Source organism: Pipistrellus hanaki, assembly GCF_964339955.1.
Source record: "Pipistrellus hanaki genome assembly, chromosome: 18".
In the NCBI taxonomy this organism is placed as follows: Eukaryota; Metazoa; Chordata; class Mammalia; order Chiroptera; family Vespertilionidae; genus Pipistrellus; species Pipistrellus hanaki.
In genome coordinates this window covers 32,201,985-32,221,272 of record NC_140520.1, presented here as the reverse complement: position 1 = coordinate 32,221,272, position 19,288 = coordinate 32,201,985, and the positions used below count along the sequence as shown (strand labels likewise).

The following is a 19,288-nucleotide window of genomic DNA, read 5'->3' as shown; positions in this document are numbered from 1 at the left end:
ATGAGACACAGCCAATTTCTGTATGACCACTTAGCACGCAGCAATGGACTTTTCCTGAGTGCCTGCCTATCTTGTTCACAGCTAAACACTTGTCACAGTCTACTCTAGTTATCTTGTTTATAATTAGCGAAACACCCAGCAACAATGAAAACATAGTAAGTACTTTTGTTACACCTTTGTTCACTCTGCAAGAACCCATTTACTGTGCAGAATGGTTTATAGAAACTGTAAATATTCTGCTAAAGTCTCAGGAAAGTCCAGGACCAGGATGAACCACTTAGGAGCGACTAACATTACTAAAAACCTCCTTCATCTCAACATGGACAACAGAACAGGATCTCCCCAATCACCTTGCAGAATTCATTTAACTACCAAACTCTCCACCTGAGCAGTGAAAAGTCAAACTAGATTCACTCTCATCTACGCTTCCTTCCTTTTCTCTCTTCTCAGTCCTCCTCATATCCTCAGATAGGAGTAAATTCATTCTGACAAACTTCAGAACTCCTAAAACAAAAGCTGGTACATAATAAAAACAATCTGAATGAGATTTATTATTGCTGCAGCTAGGAGAGTAGGTAATCCTATATAATAAAAGGATAACATGCAAATTGACTGAATGGCGGAATGACCAGTCACTATGACACATACTGACCCACCAGGAGGCAGGCGCTCAATGCAGGAGCTGTCCCCTCGTGGTCAAGTGCACTCCCACAGGGGGAGCACAGCTCAGCTAGAAGCCGGGCTCTTGGCTGGCGAGCACAGCAGCCGTGGCGGGAGAGGCTCCCTCTGTGGCAGTGCTAAGGACCCCTGGGGGAGTGGGCCAAAGCCAGCAGTCAGACATCCCTGAGGGGTCCCGGACTGTGAGAGGGCACAGGCTGGGCTGAGGGACTCCCCCCAGACCCCCATCAAAGTGCACGAATGTTGTGTACTGGACCTCTAGTAGAGAATGAAAATCAACTAGTAAGCATTTTCAGCACCAAAGGGAGAGATCTCAATATCTCTGAGACACTGTCAACTATAGGAGAGCCAGTAAAACATGCTCTGCATGAGCCAAAAACCACAGCAGACACACTCCATTGTTCATCTGACCCAAATCACCACACACTCACACACACACACACACACACACAGTCACTACAAATAGACCCTCTAGGGTCAAACAGCCATAGACCAGTGCAATGGGCCAGGGGCTGACACTGAAACCAGTTTTAATTTTCGTTTCCATGGACACTAAAGAAAGCTCTTACATGGATATCACCACTCGTTTTTCAATACCTCATTATCTAAGCCCTTTGCTTCTCCTACAAATCTTTATCTTTCTTTAAAATATTTTTTTTTATTGCTTTCAGAGAGGAAGGGAGGAGAGAAAGAAACATCAATGATGAATCATTGATAGGCTGTCTCCTGCACGCCCCCCACTGGGGATCGAGACCACAACCTGGACATGTGCCTTTGACCAGAATTGAACCCGAGACCCTTCAGTCCACAGGCCAATGCTCTATCCACTGAGCTAGGGCAATCTTTAACTTTTTTATTGATCTCCAATGTGGCTACAAGATTTGAACAAGGATGTGGAGATAAATGAAGGTGAAACTAGACTGTTTCACTCCTTGATTCTCTCTGCAAACGGTTCCTGGTTTAGGGAGGAGGAGTGCAGCATCGAATTGGAAACAGCACTAGAGAAGGGAGAGATCCTGGTCCCTGCTTCACTGCTGATTAGCTCTGTGACCTTGGCAACTCACTTGCTTTTTCTCAGCCGTGGATTTCTCATCTCTGAACCAAGGGATTAGATCATCTTTAACATCCTTTCCAGTTGTAAAACTCCAGGATTCCATCAGGTTTTAACGGTTGAAGGAAAAGTAATTGAGGGGATGGGTGGTTGGTCTGGTTGTTTTTACCGTAAGTTATCTGTGAATTAAATTATGCACGCTCTCCCTGGGCTCCTGCTGGAGCTGCAGATCAAAAGCGCGACTGAACTAGCCAGGGGCCCTGAGGACCTAGTCGCAGTGTGAGCAGTTCGCTGCAGCAGATGAGAAACTGCAGCCTGACAGGAGCAGGAAGGAAGAAAACCTGCTTCAGAGGTGGAGCAGCTGCCCCACTGACAGTGGAAGGACTTCGGAGTTAATCGGGTTTTCTTTGTAATTAATATAACAGCATCTGCATATGGGCTGCCAGAAGGTAACGGTAGGGCTTCTCTGCTGGAGCACATTAACCCTGCCAACCCTGGCTACAGGAAAAGTCAATTCAAATTCAAGTGCAAGTTAAGGCTTATTTTTCACTCAGTAGTTCCTAAATACAGATTTTCTTGATTGCGACTAGAGCTGGCCCTTGAACAATGTCAGGGTTAGGGGCTCCAACAACCTGCCAGTTGGCCCTTGAAAATGGGTTTTAATTGACCCACTCAGTTCGATTGAAAAAAGGCACGTATAAGTGAACCCAAGCAGTTCAAACTGACATTCAAGGATTCAAAAACCTGTACTTCTGGCCGAAACCGGTTTGGCTCAGTGGTAGACCGTCGGTCTGAAAGGTCCCAGGTTCAGTTCTGGTCAAGGGCATGTACATTGGTTGTGGGCACATCCCCAGTGGGAGGTGTGCAGGAGGCAGCTGGTCGATGTTTCTCTCTCATCTACGTTTCTAGCTCACTATATCTCTCCCTTCCTCTCTGTAAAAAATCAATAACATATATATTTTTTTAAACAAACAAACAAAAAAAAACACCCTGTACTTCTGAACAAAGCTTTCAAACTTGAAGGAGAAGAGCAACTAAAGTACCAATCCATTTTGTTCATTTGTTTTAGATAATGAAGGGGAGCAAAATATACTACTCCAAAATGCCTCTGGCATGTTGATTGATTTTAAACTGGTTATTTTTAAGAAACAGCAGACTCAGGTGAAGCTCTGAAAACTGAACAGAAGTTACCCTTTTGTAAGAAACATTTATAAGGGAAATATCCATTTGTAAGGGTATCTTCCTCTCGTTAGCAGGAAAAGATGACTAAATCTCTAGACACTCTTATCAATGAAGAAGGGAAAGCTTAGATATGCGTTAACAACCTTACCCTTGTGTACTATGCTTTTCCTGGCAACCTCCCATAACTACCCACCTCCCAACATCTGTCTTTAGCTGAAGATGATATTTAAAGTGGTAACTTAGACCATTTCAGAATTACTCGGTTTTCCTGAGTTTCTCCCACATATACAGGAGGCATGCATATTATCAAATTTCTGTTTGTTTTTCTCCTGTTAATGTCTCTCTATTATGGGAGAGTCTTTATTATGGGGGGGGGGGGGGGGGAGTTTCCACCAAGAACCTAGAAGGGTAGAGGAATTATTTTTCCTCCCACAGTAGCATTTACTCTACCCTTTCTAAGTACGTAACTTGAATTGCCTCTTGTCATTTAATGTTCCTGATTCTACCCGAGAATGAATATTATTATTCCTATTTATAGATAACAGTCAAAATTTACAGGAAACAGCTTTAAAAAAAGAGCCCATGTTTCTCCATGTATCTAGGCAAATAAAAGGTACGGGAGCTAAACCTAGGTCTCAGGGGACCAGTGCAGGGGAGGAAAACGTTTCCTTCTACCTTCGGGATTCTTTGGCTGGTCCAACCACCGAATTAGTGAACGACACATTAACAGGAGTAATTGCCTACGAGTACAGGACCCCCATAAGAACATGAGACTCACAGGCAGTCGGCAATTGAGATTTATTTGCCTTACTGAGATAAGGTCTGGGACTTCAAAGGTCAGGAAGACAAATTTTAGGAGGATGGGAAGAGCAAAAGTTTGGTAAACAAATGTTTGCCAGGCCATTCAGAGACAATGGAACTCAGAGGACTTCAATCTCCAGGCCTTGCCAAGCTGCCCAGACCGCTACACCTACCCATATTCGTTGTGGCTAACAGTGTGCTAGTTCTCTCCCTAGACCAGGCCCTCTATTTAAATTTGGAGAGTTAAGGGGTAGGTTAAAAAAAACTCTGTCATTGGACCTTCACGGTCTTCAGCTCAAAACAGTTCACATGCCCAAGTGCCACATTCTGGGAGACTGGTTCTGAACCACTTCACCAGGTTATTACTTAGTCGTAGACCATACCCCTGAAGGGTGGCAGAATATGCCATCCCAAAATACGCCACTTTGGCATAGGATTGTTTTGAACATAAGGGTACTTGGCACACAGCAGGTTTAAGAAGAGTGCTCTGACCTTTTCTTCCTGAGAGCAGGAGATAAAACCCCCATCTGGCAAATGTCCTCCTTAGACCAGAAGGAAAGCAACATCCTTATCACCAGAGACGCCGAGTCAAGGCCATGAAAAATCTGTACAAATAAGCCTGGTTAAACCGCCCTTTGTCTTCCTACTTTTCCACCAGTAGCTGCCCCAGCCCAAGCCCCTGTGTCCTGTCATGTTTTCAAACTTACTTCTCTTTTCCCAAATCAGTAAATGTTCAACTCCGCTTCTTTGGGTCTTCATTCTCTTATGAGGATTCCCAAATACGAGGAAAATTTAATAAGATGCATGTGCTTTTCTCCTGTTAATCTAGGTCCTACATCAATTTAGGTCTTAGGCCCAGCTTTGAGACCCTAACTGAATAGAGATATTTTTCCTCCCCTATACCCTCTACCGCGTTTTTCCAATCTGCATGAAACACAACTTAGTAATTGTAGAACCCCAATGTAAAGCAGACAGAGCCACTATGAAAACTGCTCTGAACCCAATTTAAAGCAAACTGATAGTCACTACGAAAATTGCCCAAAACCAGAAATAACACTTAGGGGGAAACACAGAATTACTAATAGCTAGTGAACATTTTTTTTTAAATTATTGTTATCCTAAGGCCTTTTTCCTATAATAGTCTGTAGGTGCTTTTCAGAAAAAATTTTTAATGCTCCTCTTACCAGTGTGTATTATCCTTTGGGTTTGAGGTTAAGAATATTCTCAAAAGGAAGAACTGGAGAGAAGGAATACTATGGCCTTTTTATGTCTCTACTGCCCATTAGAATAGGTACTTTAAGCTGTTTGGAGTAAGGGCAATGGAGTTTACCACACTCTCCTCCTTGCCAGTTTTCCATCCTGATCAGTATTACATTGGAGAGGTGAGTGAAGGCCAGGGTAAGGTGCAGTCTATGGCCAAGCTAGGAAGGCATTTAACGAAGCGAATGAATGGGACCTGCCTTTGCCTCAGACTACTGAACTATTCAGACCTCAACCAGTTCCTACTGCCATCTCTGTTCCTGGGACACAGGATCGCCTCCTCCAGCCAAGTTTTATGCCTCACTGTTAACATTAAACATGCAGTCCTCTCTGAAAGTGAATGAAAATACAAAGCGTTTTATAATTCACTGAAGTAATCAGTAACACAAATATACATTTCCACAAATAGTGATGTTTTATTTCTTATTAATTACATGTGCCAAGAGTAAAGGATAAATCCTAAATTGAGAAATGAAGCTTATAGTCTTTCTACTACAATCAATTCTCCTACGTGCTTCAGAGTATCGAGCTACAAAACTCCCAGGAGCTGAGAGAGAAATAATTCTGCTAAGAAACATTTATCATTCCCCAACAAGCTCTCTGACCTTGAGCTAAATTTAAAGGATTCTGAACTGGAGTAAGCACCCCTCCCTTTAAGGAAAACATATACGTAGGCAGTCTGGGTTTCAGAAACTTCAGGACCAAGCAGTACAAGAGATTTTGGTTGAAAGGGATGGTTTTTAGAGATTAGAGATTGAAATGTACTTAAGAAGCCAAGCTTGTATTGAAAGCTGAATATACTGTCATATTCTAACCTTTACCTCTTTGCACACAATATGCCACAATTGCCTAATCCTCACAGCTTCTAACTACACAGTAACATTTAGTTTAGTCCAGTGGTCAGCAAACTCATTAGTCAACAGAGTGGCAAACTGCGGCTCGAGAGCCGCATGTGGCTCCCGAGCCGCTGTTTGCCGACCACTGTCCTACCTGATGGGCATCTCTGACAGTTTTAAAGAAGTATGCTGTCCTGGTACCAGGGGAGAGAGAGAGCCTCTGGCCCCAGCGTTACAGCCTCTGGAAGCCATGAGCAATGCAGAGACGCACTGGGCAGCTGACAAGCTCCTTTCAGGTGAAGCCGCTCCCGAGGCTGGAGCTGCAGAGGGAGCAAAGGCCGCTGGCAGCTGAGGCTGGGTTTACAAGATGCAGCGAGGGAAGTGGCTCCTGGAAGGACCCAGGCTTCACCAGGGGCTTAGTTTCTGTCATCTGGAAGGCAGCATTTTACAGTAACCAGTAACATGATCGCAGGAGCCAGTTCAAACGGGGGCTCACAGACCAAATCAAGAACAATATGTTTTAAAAAAAATTTTAATGATAACAGATTAGAATCCATTGAAAAAAACTCTCAAGTAAAGACTGATATAAACAGATAAAGGAAAAGGAGAGCTCTTCCTTGACACTGAATACCAACTAAGAGATACATGATAACTATACAAACCGCCACTGAGGCAGACGGTTGTCAAGTAGACCTACAGATGCTACATCTGCTGGTATATCAGGAACAGGACTACCAGTGAAATCTTAGAACTCCTCCCCACAAAAAAACTGCCTGCAAAGAGGAAATGGTGACTTTAAGGTGAAAACCTAGAAGACAGTAACATGACCAATGACCAAGCTTAATGTCTCCAGGAGCGTGTTGGCTGACACCACACACACCACATCGTTTCTGTGCCCAATCCTGCTGAGAGCTCATGACCCAAGTCTGGTCATGAGGGAACAAGAGAGAGATCCACGCGGGTCATCCAACACAAAGAAAAACCAACTCTTTAAACCTATCGAAGATGTAATAAAGGTCAGGGGAAAGAGGAGGAGAGACATGACAACTAAATGCAACCTGGACAGGACCCTGGATCAAAAAGAAAACAGACAGACATTACTGGGATAGATAGCAACATCTGAATGGGATCTCTGGACTGGATGGCAGCAGTGAGTCAATGTTAACATCCTGACTTGGGGGGCTGTATGCTGGTATGTACACTGAAGTGTTTACAAGAGATAAGACAACCTACTTAGAGCATGTTTTCAAACCTTCCAGAAAATAAGTAGACATCACGGAGAGACAGATACTGGGTGATGGAGCCAATGCAATAAAATATTAACAACTGGAGAATCTGCATAGAGTAATGTGAGAGCTCTTTGTACTCATCTGGCAAGATTTATGTTTGTTTGAAATTGTTTCAAAATGATTATTTTAAAATGAGCCAAAAGGATGCCTAGCAAAGTGGCGCAGTTCTGGATCTCAGAGGAGAAAGACATCAAGAGAGATAATTTTACTTGACAAAACAAACCAAATCCAGCAGGTTAAAAATGCACTGAATATGGCAATAACAGAACTTAAACAATAACTTTCTTCACTGTCGGCACTTTTACCCTGCAGGCTACTTTCTGCCTCCTCAATCTTCCCGTGAAGGTTTACTGCTGCCAGATCAGAGTCAGGGGAGTTCAAGGCACTAATCTTAGGAGTTCGGGGTCAGATTTAGAATCCAAATCCTCAAGGCTGCGCAGTAGAGACAAACATCATGCTCCAGGTCAGGACATTCTGATAAAAGTTTCTATAACTATCCAGTTCACGGAACAAGAACCCACCAGAAGAACTTGACCTTGGACTGCCTACAGCGGTGCCTCCGATTACTCAGAGGTGGGGAACACACCTCCACTTCTTCTGGACTCAGCCCTCCTTCTTACCAGGCACTAGCCAATCTTCTCTACCAACAAGCCCCTTTGCCAAGGTGAAGCAGTGGAACGCCTCCATTTACCACATGGAATGAGGGCCAGCAGAACAGGAAATGGTTCAATCCGGAGAAACTGACATGGGTTTCGACAGTGGGGCTCTGGCATGCGGGAGAATTCTGTTTCCCCTACATTCTTTCCTTGTACCTAGGTGTCTCCATATGTTAAAAGTCAAGGCTAGAGTATGTTGTGCAGCATATTACTAAGAAGTAAACTCCATTTTGGTTCAGTCACTGTCTCTCTAATTTAAATAAAGTTTTTATTCAAATAAATCTTATAATCTAGCTATATTTATGATAGGGCCTTGGTCTTTGCTCTAAAGTTTGTCTTGATTAAAAAATAAAAATAAAAATCCCGGGAGCCCTGGCTGGTGTGGCTCAGTTAGTTGGAGTGTCGTCCTCTACACCAAAAGGCGGCAGGTTCTAATTCGTCAGAACACATGCCTAGGTTGTGGGTTCGATCCTCAGTCCGGGCACACACACACACAGAAGGCAGCCGACCGATGTTTCTCCGTCTTCCCTCCCCTCTTCCTCTCTCTCTTTATAAAAAACAACCCATTAAAAAGAATCCTCTCCACATAATATAGACTGAAAAGGTTAAATATGCTAAGGTAAAATTTTGTCCAGCATAAATAATGCATAAAACTTTTTTTTTTCTTTTGAGAGCCAATTTTTATTTTTTTAACTTTTTTTATTAAATTATTATTTAAAACTCTTAATCTGATGAAGCTACAGTTAGATTTACTTTACATCTGAGTTAAAGAAAAGAAATAAAAGTATTTTTTAAAATAAACGTGAGGTTTTCATTTTAAAATAAAAGGCTTTTATGACTACATGACCTATCATAATTCTTTGGGATAGTTTGTGATGTTTTATTAGCCAACCAAGTGAAAAGAAAAACAACCTTCAAGTCCTACTTCCCATGTTCCTGCCCAGAAACCACCACCCCAAGGAACGGAAACACATTATAGAGGCCCAACTCCAAAGAGAATTGTAGTCAAAGGTTCCCACAGCCACAGGGCACAAGGCTGGGGCATGTGTCCAAACCACTCACACTGCCTGCTAAAGAGACAGAAACAGGCACTCCTGCGCCCCATGGCAGGCCCTGTACTGTGGGCCATCGGGGACACTAAGGGGGTCCCTGCCCCCACCCCATTCCCACCCCATGCACTGGCCAACTTCTCTTCAGTTTTGGTTTGGACTTTGGAGGAATAGTATATATGACTGGTTTATAGCTCTAAGCAAGAGGGCACATATCTCAGCCACTGCTACATCTGGTTCTCTCTGTTAAGATGGCAAGTTCCAGGATACTCAAGATTATCAGACTCCCCTTCTGGCAAAGAATAAATTTTCAAGCATGAGGTGGACTAAACTTAGACTGGAAATCCCACAGGGACTCCTGTCAGACCATGGAAGATCAAAAATGAAAAACTGGCCCAGCCAGAGTGGCTCAGGGTTGAGCATCGACCTTTGAACCAGGAGGTCAGGGTTCAATTCTCAGTAGAGTTGTATGTCCAGGTTGTGGGCTCAATCCCCAGTGTGAGCGTGCAGGAGGCAGCCAATGGATGATTCTCTCTCAACATTGGTGTTTCTCTCTCTCTCTCTCCCTCTCTGAAATCAATTTAAAAAAAAATATTTTTAAGAAATAACAAAAAACTGCATCTTCCACATGGATTCACCCTCTGTGCTCTTGTTATGAATGATAGCATTCAGATTCCCATAGAGGAAGCAAAACCTATCATTCCTATTTTCCTACAAGAAGGAACAAATTTTACCTTAGGTCTTAAAACTGTTAGGGAAGTCCTGGCCAGGTAGTCAGTTGGTTAGAGTGTTATCCCAATATGCCAAATCCATGCTTTCTTTAAAACTACATATGTGGGTTCAATCCCATTCAGGGCACATACAAGATCAACCAATGAATGCATAAACAAGCAGAACAACAAATCAATGTTTCTCTCTCTTTTCTCTCTCTCTCCTCTCTCAAATCAATTTTTAAATTTTAATAAAAAATAAACAAACTGTTAAGAAAAAAACACACACACCCACACACCTCATACTCTTCATACTGGCTTCCTTATGAGTAACCTCTGAGAAAGATCTGAAGATGACAAACACTCTAACAACAAACACAAGCCCTGGCCAGTGTGGCAAGGCTGGTTGAAGCAGGTCCCGTATACAGAAAGGTCATGGGCTTGATTCCTGGTCAACATGCCTGGGTTGCAGGTGCAGTCCCTTGGGTGAGACTGCTTTTGAATCATACAAACAAGATAATTATAATTACTCCATAAAATAGTTTGGGTCCTGCCCGGTTTGGCTCAGTTGATGGAGCGTTGGCCTGCGGACTGAAGAGTCCCAGGTTCAATTCCAGTCAAGGGCATGTACCTCAGTTGCAGGCTATTCTCCAGCCCAGGCGCTGGTCAGGGCAAGTGCAGAACGCAACCAATGTGTCTCTCTCACATCGATGTTTCTCTCTCTGTCTCTCTCCCTCCCACTCTTTCTAAAAATTAATAGAAAAATATACCTGGGTAAGGATTAAAAAAAAAAAAAAAAAGTTTGGAGCTAATTTTCCTGTATTCTTTCAGAAAGTTAATAAAGCTTGTCAACTTCTGTTTTATCAATGCCATTCAGTCTTACAACTTCCCATACATCTTATCCCTACTCCGTCCAAGGCAGCTAATGGTTAATTAAGAAGGTAACCAACGTGTAGAAAACCCAGTAGGAGTGTGATGAAACACTAATCCTTCTTTCATAATATCAACTTGGAATGAGTAATACAATTATTTGGACGTGGTTCCCCATTATGTGTCCTGCGCCCAGTACAATCGGGCATTAATAAAGGTCTGTTGAGTGAATGAGTATTAGGAATTTACTTCCTATCTCATGGGGAAGCTCTGATACTGGATATCTGCATGCAACTCATTCTGTGGGACATGAGCATTGTTCTCTGGGATACTAGGAAAGAACGTAACTCCAGCCTAGTCAATCATCTATCAAATGCACAGCGTTATTTTTTAGGGGCCCAAAGAGCAAAATGGGGTGAATCTACAAAAAGCATTTTCTTTTTTTTTTTTTTTGGGGGGGGGGGGGGAACCTTCTGCAGTAGAAACAACATCATTCCAAAGTCTACTAGCCATGGAAATAATTGAAAAGGTATTTGTCTGTTATGCACAAAGCACTGTGGCAGAAATTGTAGGACACAAAGATGAGTAAAAACAGTCTTTACCCTGAGGGGTTTACAATCTAGTCAGAAGGACAAGATAAATACATCCACAGCTATCATACAAAGAAATAAATATTAAAAGCATAATGGGTATGTGCTGAGCCTATAGGAATTGAGCAGCAGATATAAGGGGAAATTCATATTTCCCTTTACTTCAGTAACATCTTTTTAAGGTTTTATTTTAAAAAGGTTGTTTTTGAGAAGTGCATTTACTGCAGGAAGACTGTTTTTTTCCCTTAGCCCAGTGAGTCAGATAACAGAAGTATGAAGAAATAAAGAGCATGCTGGCAAAGTGGACAGAGCAAAACAAAATGTAAAGATCAGAATGAGTTTTTATTTAAATCTATGCTTTCTTTAAAACTACTTGCAAGGCTGAAAAATTAATCATATTGAAAGCAGTACACACTGAAAATGATACTAACTTAAGGTAATAATATCTCTTAGGAGCAGGCAGGATTATCCCAACCTTTGTAACTGTGGGCTTCCCTGTGCCATGGAAAACAGAATCCTAGGAAAGGCAGGTTAGAAAGGGGAAAGGTGGGAAAGGCAAGGGGTGCAAAAAGCCATTGTGCTTGAGGCCAAATCCTCCCAGAGACAAGGAGGCGGCAAGGGCCACAGAGAGGGGTCTGGCGCCCTAAACCTTAGGGAGCGGACGTGGACTAAGAGGCTTGGATATAGGTAGTGTCGCATTATTCTCACCCAATCAGATAACGTCGCCACTGAAGTAAATTAGTTCCAGGACAAGCTATGGAGCCTGGGTTATGACTCATGTGCAGTAAGATCTCTCCCCTGCCAGGGTGCGTTTTATATTCCCGGGGCCACGTCAGAGAGAACAGGGGAGAAGCCACAGAAACAGAACTGGAGCTTAGAGACCCGCACCTAAGTCTGGTTCCTGTTCAAAACTGCTCTGTCCCACATCCTATCTTTCTGCTTCTCTTCTTCTTCCCCCTAACCTGTCATATTCCAACTTCCTAAGTTACTCTTCACCAACTGCACACACACACACACACACTCACATACTAATATACTAATACTAACTATATGCCTGCACTGAGTGCTTTGATGTATAGTGTTTTTAAAGGTCATAATGACTATGTGAGGCAGACATTATCACTCCCATTTATTTATTTAGATAATTCACATGTCACTGAATCATGCAACCAACACTACTATCTAATTCCAGAACACTTTCATTCCCCCAAAGAAATCCATACTCATTTGCAGTCACTTCTCACTTTTCTCTCCCCATCCCCTGGCAATCACTGGTCCACTTTCTCTCTTTATGAATTGGCCTATTCTGGGCATTTGATATAGATGGAATCATCAAATAAGGGGCATTCTGTACCACTCCCATTTTACATATGAAGAAACCAAGAGTCAAATAGGTTTAAGTAACTTGCCCCAGGCCACACCATTAATAAGAGGCTGAACTAGAACAGGAACCCAAGTCTGATGCAAATGCTTGGGCTTGCTTCTGACCACTACATGCTGCTTCCATCCAGGAAGAAAACTGAGAGAGAAAATGAAAGTTTTAGATGTACTTGGAGAAAGAGGGTTTTATTCATCTGAGATAATCTAAGTAGCGAGAACCACAATTACACCATCTCTGCTGAGCTTCCATTGACACTAGAGGCCCGATACACAAAACTTGTGCACTTAGAGGGATCCCTCAGCCTGGCCTGTGCCCTCTTGCAGTCTGGGAGCCCTCAGGGGATGTCCAACTGACAGCTTAGGCCCATAAGATATCAGTTGGACATCCTTAGCACCGCCCGTGGAGGTGGGAGAGGCTCCAGTGACCACAGCTGCACTCACCAGCCTGTATATAAGCCTGACCACCAGGGGGCAGCTCCTGCATTGAGTGTCAGCCCCTGGTGGTCAGTGAGCATCATAGCGACCAGTCTTTCAGCCATTCGGTCAATTTGCATATTAGCCTTTTATTATTTTAGGATTACTGAGGCAGCTCCTCTACACAGACCATGGCAAACTACCACCAACCCATTTCTTTCTGTTCCATCCCCAAACCCCAACTTCTCCCCACCCCCAACTCATGCAGAGGGCAGTTCTACAGATCCAGGCTGGAAAGAATCTCCTCTCTCCCAACTTTCTGTCCCTTGCCCAGATGTCACTCTGCCACTTAAACTTTATTGTCCACATCAATTTCTGTCCAAGGAGTTCAAGAAAAATGTCTACTTAAATAAGTGCGCTAGTGTTTTTCCTCTTCTTTTTAATTCTGGCAACCAGTTTTTACTGGTTGTGACAGAAAAAAGAGGGCGAAGAATGTGAGGGAAGTCAAGCTGTTGGCTAAGCAAAGGCAAAGAGCTCTAAAAAGAATCATAACTCACATAAAACGCCTACAATACCTCAGTTTTCTGCCATTTCTCTGCTTTACGCATTAAGTGTGCATATGGTTAAGATCAGAGGACCAAGTTCAGGTCTTCCTTTTATCTCTCATCCCAACACAGACAAATAGGTACATGATAATGTTGACTATTATATGTATTTTTTTCTTTCTTAGGAGAAAAGTATAAAAGGGAAATACTGACTTCCACTAATCGAAGGCCAAGACCAATGTCTTTGACTCTTCATCCTCTAAACCAGGCACTCAAAAGTTTATTGAATAATAGCAAACAGTTAGACAGCAGTACCAAACGCTGCTCTGAACACATATAACTCCCCACAACCCTGAAGGCAAGTGCTATTACCATAATCCCCATTTCCTGATGAGCAAACTGGCCCAGCATAGCTGTGATTTGCCCAAGGTCACTCAGTCAATAGCAGTGGGAGTCAGGACTGAGGGAATGCAGGACACTAGAACATTCCAATTAGACACATTTGAGTTATTCTGGTTTCTTAAAATTGAGAGATTTATGTTCCATTGCCATAGCTAGGAACTCCAAATGATCTAAAAATAAAAGCAGTTTTCCCTTTGCTACTTGTAACAGTCCATCTGCCTTTTTGAGAAGTGCTCTTCTCTCTTTAGTTCTCAACCTCTGACAGCGGAAAATTGACGGATAGAGAAGCTCTCTGACCCTATAGTTAGGTGAAAAGGCCACAGATAAACTCAATTAGGGAAATTTCACTTATAATTCAGTCTTCTTGGTTCCAGTCCAAGCTACTCTCATTTTAAAGTTCTGTGTCATCTATTTTATTTAACTTCTAAAACATCATGTGCATTATATACAGGGTGGAGCAAAAGTAAGCTTACAGTGGTGAGTCTGTGAAAGTTTATTCTTGTATTGTTTTTTTTTATTAATTTTTGTATTATTTTCCACATGAGCAACTATAAACTTATGTTTGCAACACTCATATGTATACTGCCTTCAGTGAATGCAAAGCTGTCAAAATTAAGAAGGAAGCATAATTTTGGGGTCCTTCCCATCTAATTTGTGGTTAAAGTGAAATAATAGAAACAGAGTAAATCCATCATCTTCAGTGCTCAAATACCATATACATCCAACCCAGAAGCACAGCCCATCCTGATATGACCTAAAACCTTCTAGAGATTCATTAGGTGAAAAACTGAGCCGAAACCGATTTGGCTCAGTGGATAGAGCATCAGTCTGCGGACTGAAAGGTCCCAGGTTCGATTCGGGTCAAGGGCATGTACATTGGTTGCGGGCACATCCCCGGTAGGGGGTGTGCAGGAGGCAGCTGGTCGATGTTTCTCTCTCATCGCTGTTTCTAGCTCTCTATCCCTCTCCCTTCCTCTCTGTAAAAAATCAATAATACATAAATATATATATATATATATATATATATATATATATATATGAAAAACTGAGTGTCCCCCCCTGACCAGTGTGGCTCAGGTGGTTAAGTGTCACCGAAAAGTCGCTGGTTGGATTCCTGGTCAGGGCACATGTCCAAGTTGGGGGCTCAATCCTGGTCAGGGTGAGTGCTGGAGGCAGCCAATCGATGTTTCTCTTTCACATCAATGTTTCTCTCCCCAGCCCTTCTTTTTTTCTATAAAAACTTTTTGTTTTAAATTGAGTGTCCCTTAACATTCCAAGTTCTTACTAATTAGAAACCAACATTCACAAAAGAAAGTCGAGACAGTCTCTGAATGAACATGACCCTGCAAAGACAGCCTATAAAAAGGAGAGAACATGAACTACCTGTCTCTTAAGGAGTAAGTCCCTCCTTTCTAACACAATTACCTACCCAGCTGGGGAAATGGCACCCCAAAATATACATAAGAGTAGAAGTGCTTCCTTACTAACCCCCCTTCAAAGATAAAACTCCTCACACTGACAGGAGCTGAAGCATTTTATGGAACAAAATCAAATTGCTCCCAGTGCTGTCATCAGAAGCCCCTCTGTTTTCATTCCAGTGGACAGAGGGTGAGTGAAGAGAGTTAAAAACGCTGGACTGGTTCACCATGCAGTCAACTAGAAAAGCCGATGAGGCAACATGCAAAAAGTGCCTCAGTCTTCATAAGGTGGCTTTTAAAGGATTAAAACAAGACCCAATCCAGATGCCTGAAAACCTCCATCCCTCTGAGGTGCATCTACTCTCTGGGTTTCTTTTCAAGAATAAAGAGCTGTTCTAAAACAACAGCAATAGAGGGTCTTTTGTTTTGTGCTGTTTTATTAAATAAGCTCTCAGAGAACCCTGGGAGCAGGGAAAGCATTGCTAAGGGAGAGGGTCAAAGTACACACCCTGGGGATCATCGCTAAAATCCCGAGCCCTTCCCACCAGCTGTTTTCTGACGCCTCCAGCGCTCCATTTTCAGAACTTCTCTGGGCTGAAGGTGTCAGCACCACAATTTCAGCACAGCTAGTGTCGGGGCCCTGGGCAGGCCAATGGCAGAGAGCCCTCGATGGCAGGCTCAGTATCTTGAATTAAAGTTACTTAAGGAACAGCCTGTAACCTCTCTGTCCCCATGGGCTAGGCACCCTCCTAGCTCCGCAGGCCTGAGACAATCTTATCACAATCTGGGTTTTAAAAAATCCAGACAAAAGCTTGTATTAACAAGCCCTGTAATTCCTTCGCTAACTTCCTACTCAATTCCAAACTTTGCTTAGATTCCTTTGTTCTGTCAATTGGTCACATTTGTTTCTTTGGCTACAAGGTGTAAAAAGGGGCCTGGCTGGTCCTGGCTGGGTGGCTTGGTTGGAAAAGGTTTTGCATTAGATTCCTGGTCAGGGCACATACCTAGGTTTCAGGTTCAGTCCCCAATCGGGAGCGTATGGGAGGCAACGGGTGGATGTTTCGCTGTCTAAAAATCAATAAAACACATTCTCTGGTGAGAATTTTTTTTTTAAAGGTGCCCAATTGGATAATTTCAAGCCTCATTTTATAATCTGATCATACTATCGTTCTCCTATGTGTACCTCTTAAATTGGGTTTTTTTTTTTCTCCTGTTAATTTAGTCTTGTGTCAATTTTATTATTTTATTATGAGCCCAGTCCTTGAACTAAAGAAGGAGGCGGGGCGGGGGAATCTCCCCCTCCCTGACACGTCATCCTCCTCCTCCCATTCATCCCATGAAGTAAAATGGTCTTTTTACTTACATCTAGGCTAATTCAGTATAATAGTATAGTATCACTATATATAGCATCACTGAGGACCTTATCAGAATCTTACTGTCTTATTTTTATCACCATTTCTGGAGTCTCAGGCAAATTCAGGATACTAACCATGCAACTTCGGAAATACAGGGCCCAAGACACAAACCCTGTTGAGTTTAACAATTCATTCCATTCTGAGCCTCGTGTTCAAATCTGCTGTCAGCCTCTAGTTTGGGTTCCTTAAAGTGTGTTTGCAGACCACTTGCATCAGATCCCCAGAGATGTTCTAATGGTTAGATTCTTAGGACCCACCCACTAGACATTCTCATTCAATCTGTGGAATAGAGCCGGAGACATATTTTATTGTATTTTAATGTGAAGTTAATACATACTTAAGTCTGAATCTCTAAAATAACCCGCTGACTTCTCTGCTGTGTTGTCTCCAAGGCATCCATCTTTATGGGATCCCTCCCAGCCTAGGTGATTTCCTAGTTAGAGTCAGTCATTAGCAAACCAAACCGTCCAGTTCCCCGCCAACAACAAGCCATTGGAGAGGACACAAGGACCTAAGGAAGATCGAAGAAAGACCCTGCGCAAGTTTAAGTGCTACTAGGGCCTCTACCACATCCCAGAGAGAAGCCGCGTCAGAAGTTTCCGGGCCAAAAGCAACCCCTCCCCTAACTTCACCACAAGCACAAGCAACATCTCAGACAAGTCGATGCCACCCGTCAACGATCATCTCCTTCGGGGACCCCAGGGCCATTGCGAGTCCAATCCTGACTTCAGTAGCTTCCCGACTGGTGCAAAAGCATTTCACATGCAAAATCAAACACGCCTGTCACATGCATAATCAACACGTCTGTCACATACAAAATCAAACACGCCAATCACATACATAATCAACACGCCTATCACATACATAATCAACACGCCTATCACATACATAATCAAGCACGCCTAACACATACATAATCAACAGGCATATCACATAATCAACACGCCTATCACATACATAATCAAACGCGCCTATCACATACATAATCAAACGGGCCTATCACATACATAATGAACACGCCTATCACATGCATAATCAAGCACGCCTAACACATACATAATCAAGCACGCCTAACACATACATAATCAACAGACATATCACATACATAATCAAGCACACATATCACATACATAATCAACACGCCTATCGAATACATATCAAGCACGCCTAACACACGCTCAATCCACTATCATCCCCCCGCCTCCTCAGCCTCCCGGGGCACCCTGCCTTCAGCCCCTCCTCCATCCTCCATCCCATAGCGGGGACTCAGAGCCACCGGGGCTCAGCCGCCGACACCGAGCCACTTTCCGCGCTCCTCGGCCTCCCCGACACCGGCCTCCGCGCCCGCCCGCCCGCGCACAGCCCGGCCCCGGGATCCAGCTCCGGGAACTCAGCCTCCGTGCGTCTCCTGCCCCCGGGACCCAGGGACCCCCGGACCCCAGATCCCAGGGCCCCAGGACCCCGGGACCCCAGGCCGAGCCCACGCCGCCCCCTCGCTTCCCCCCACCCCCCGGCGGGATGCCCTCCCAGGGCATCTGGGGTCCGGCCGGCGCAGCACGCGGGCCCGGCCGCGCGGCCCTCCTCCCGTCCACCGCTCCCCGGGCTGTTGTGCAGGGCAGGGGCGCGGTCCGCGTCCCGCTGGCCTCTCGGGCCTCTCTCCTAGCGGCTGCCCTCCTTACCGGCCTGCAGCCCGGCCTCGGCGGGGGAGGAGGGGCCGCCGGGGCTGTGGGAGCCCTGGAGGTCGCGGAAGAACTTCTGGGTTTCCCGCAGGTTCTGCCGCAGCCGGCCCAGGTAGCGGCGGTAGCGGCCGAAGCTGCGGCATAGGTCCCGGATCATGCCGCCGCCGCCGCCGCCGCCACCGCCGCCCGGGCCCGGACCCGACGGCGGCTCGCTCCCCCACCGCACCCCGTCGCCCTCCATCTCCTCGGCCCGCTGTCTTCGGGGCTCCGTCCGCAGCCCGCTGGCCCGGCCTCCCTCCTCCCCGCCCCCCCAGCGCTGGAGGGAGGAGGAATCCGCCTCCGAACGCCCCCGCCTGCGAGCGGCCGGGCTCCGCACTCCGTCAGCGCGGTTAAAAACAGACCACACTGCAGTGCGCTGTGAGCGGAACCTTTATCTCCACGATCTAGAAGAGCTGGGGGGAAGGATCGTGGGGACGCGCCGAGGCTGCGGTGTCTCCTGGGACTTGTAGTCCAAACCCGCTGGCTGTGAATGGTATTTCACCCCCTTTGGGTGTGGACTTTGCTCGTTCTCCTGCTTACACCCTCTCCTCGCTTAAAAAACGTGTTCCTGCTCCCTGTAGAGATGTCTCTGAGCAGAGAGAGGAGCTGCAGGAAATGGATGCCGGCGGAGTGGGGTGTCTTACAGAAAGATTCTAACAGCAAAGAAAAGGAAGGAAACTGGACGAAAGCCAGTAATATCTCCATGGTTACCCTAATGGCTCTGAATTTCCGAATACCGTAGATACTGGGGAACTGGGTAAAAATACCCTGGAAGTAGGGAAATCCCTCATGTTTGTGTTTCCGCCTTTTCTTTTCTTTTTCTTCTTCTTCTTCTTTTTAATATTTTTATTTCAGAGAAAAAGGGAGAGGGAGAAAGAGAGAAACAATGATGAGCGAGAAGCACTAATCAGCTGCCTCCTGCATGCCTTCCACTGGGGATCAAGCCCTCAACCCAGGCATGTGCTCCCGGAATCTAACCCAGGTCCTTCAGTCCGCAGGCCAACGTTCTAACCACTGAGCAAAC

At 44.6% G+C, this 19,288-nt stretch overlaps 1 protein-coding gene across 1 annotated transcript in view; it reads right to left on the bottom strand.

The window, feature by feature from the left end:
• The window catches only part of DSTYK (dual serine/threonine and tyrosine protein kinase), a 48,359-nt gene extending 29,702 nt beyond the window's left edge, over window positions 1–18,657 (bottom strand). The window contains exon 1 of the mRNA XM_084865851.1: window positions 18,226–18,657. Within this exon, the coding sequence (XP_084721977.1) occupies window positions 18,226–18,466 (241 nt within the window). The 5' untranslated portion in view covers window positions 18,467–18,657. The remainder of the gene's footprint in view (window positions 1–18,225) is intronic.
• Window positions 18,658–19,288: the final 631 nt, after the last annotated feature.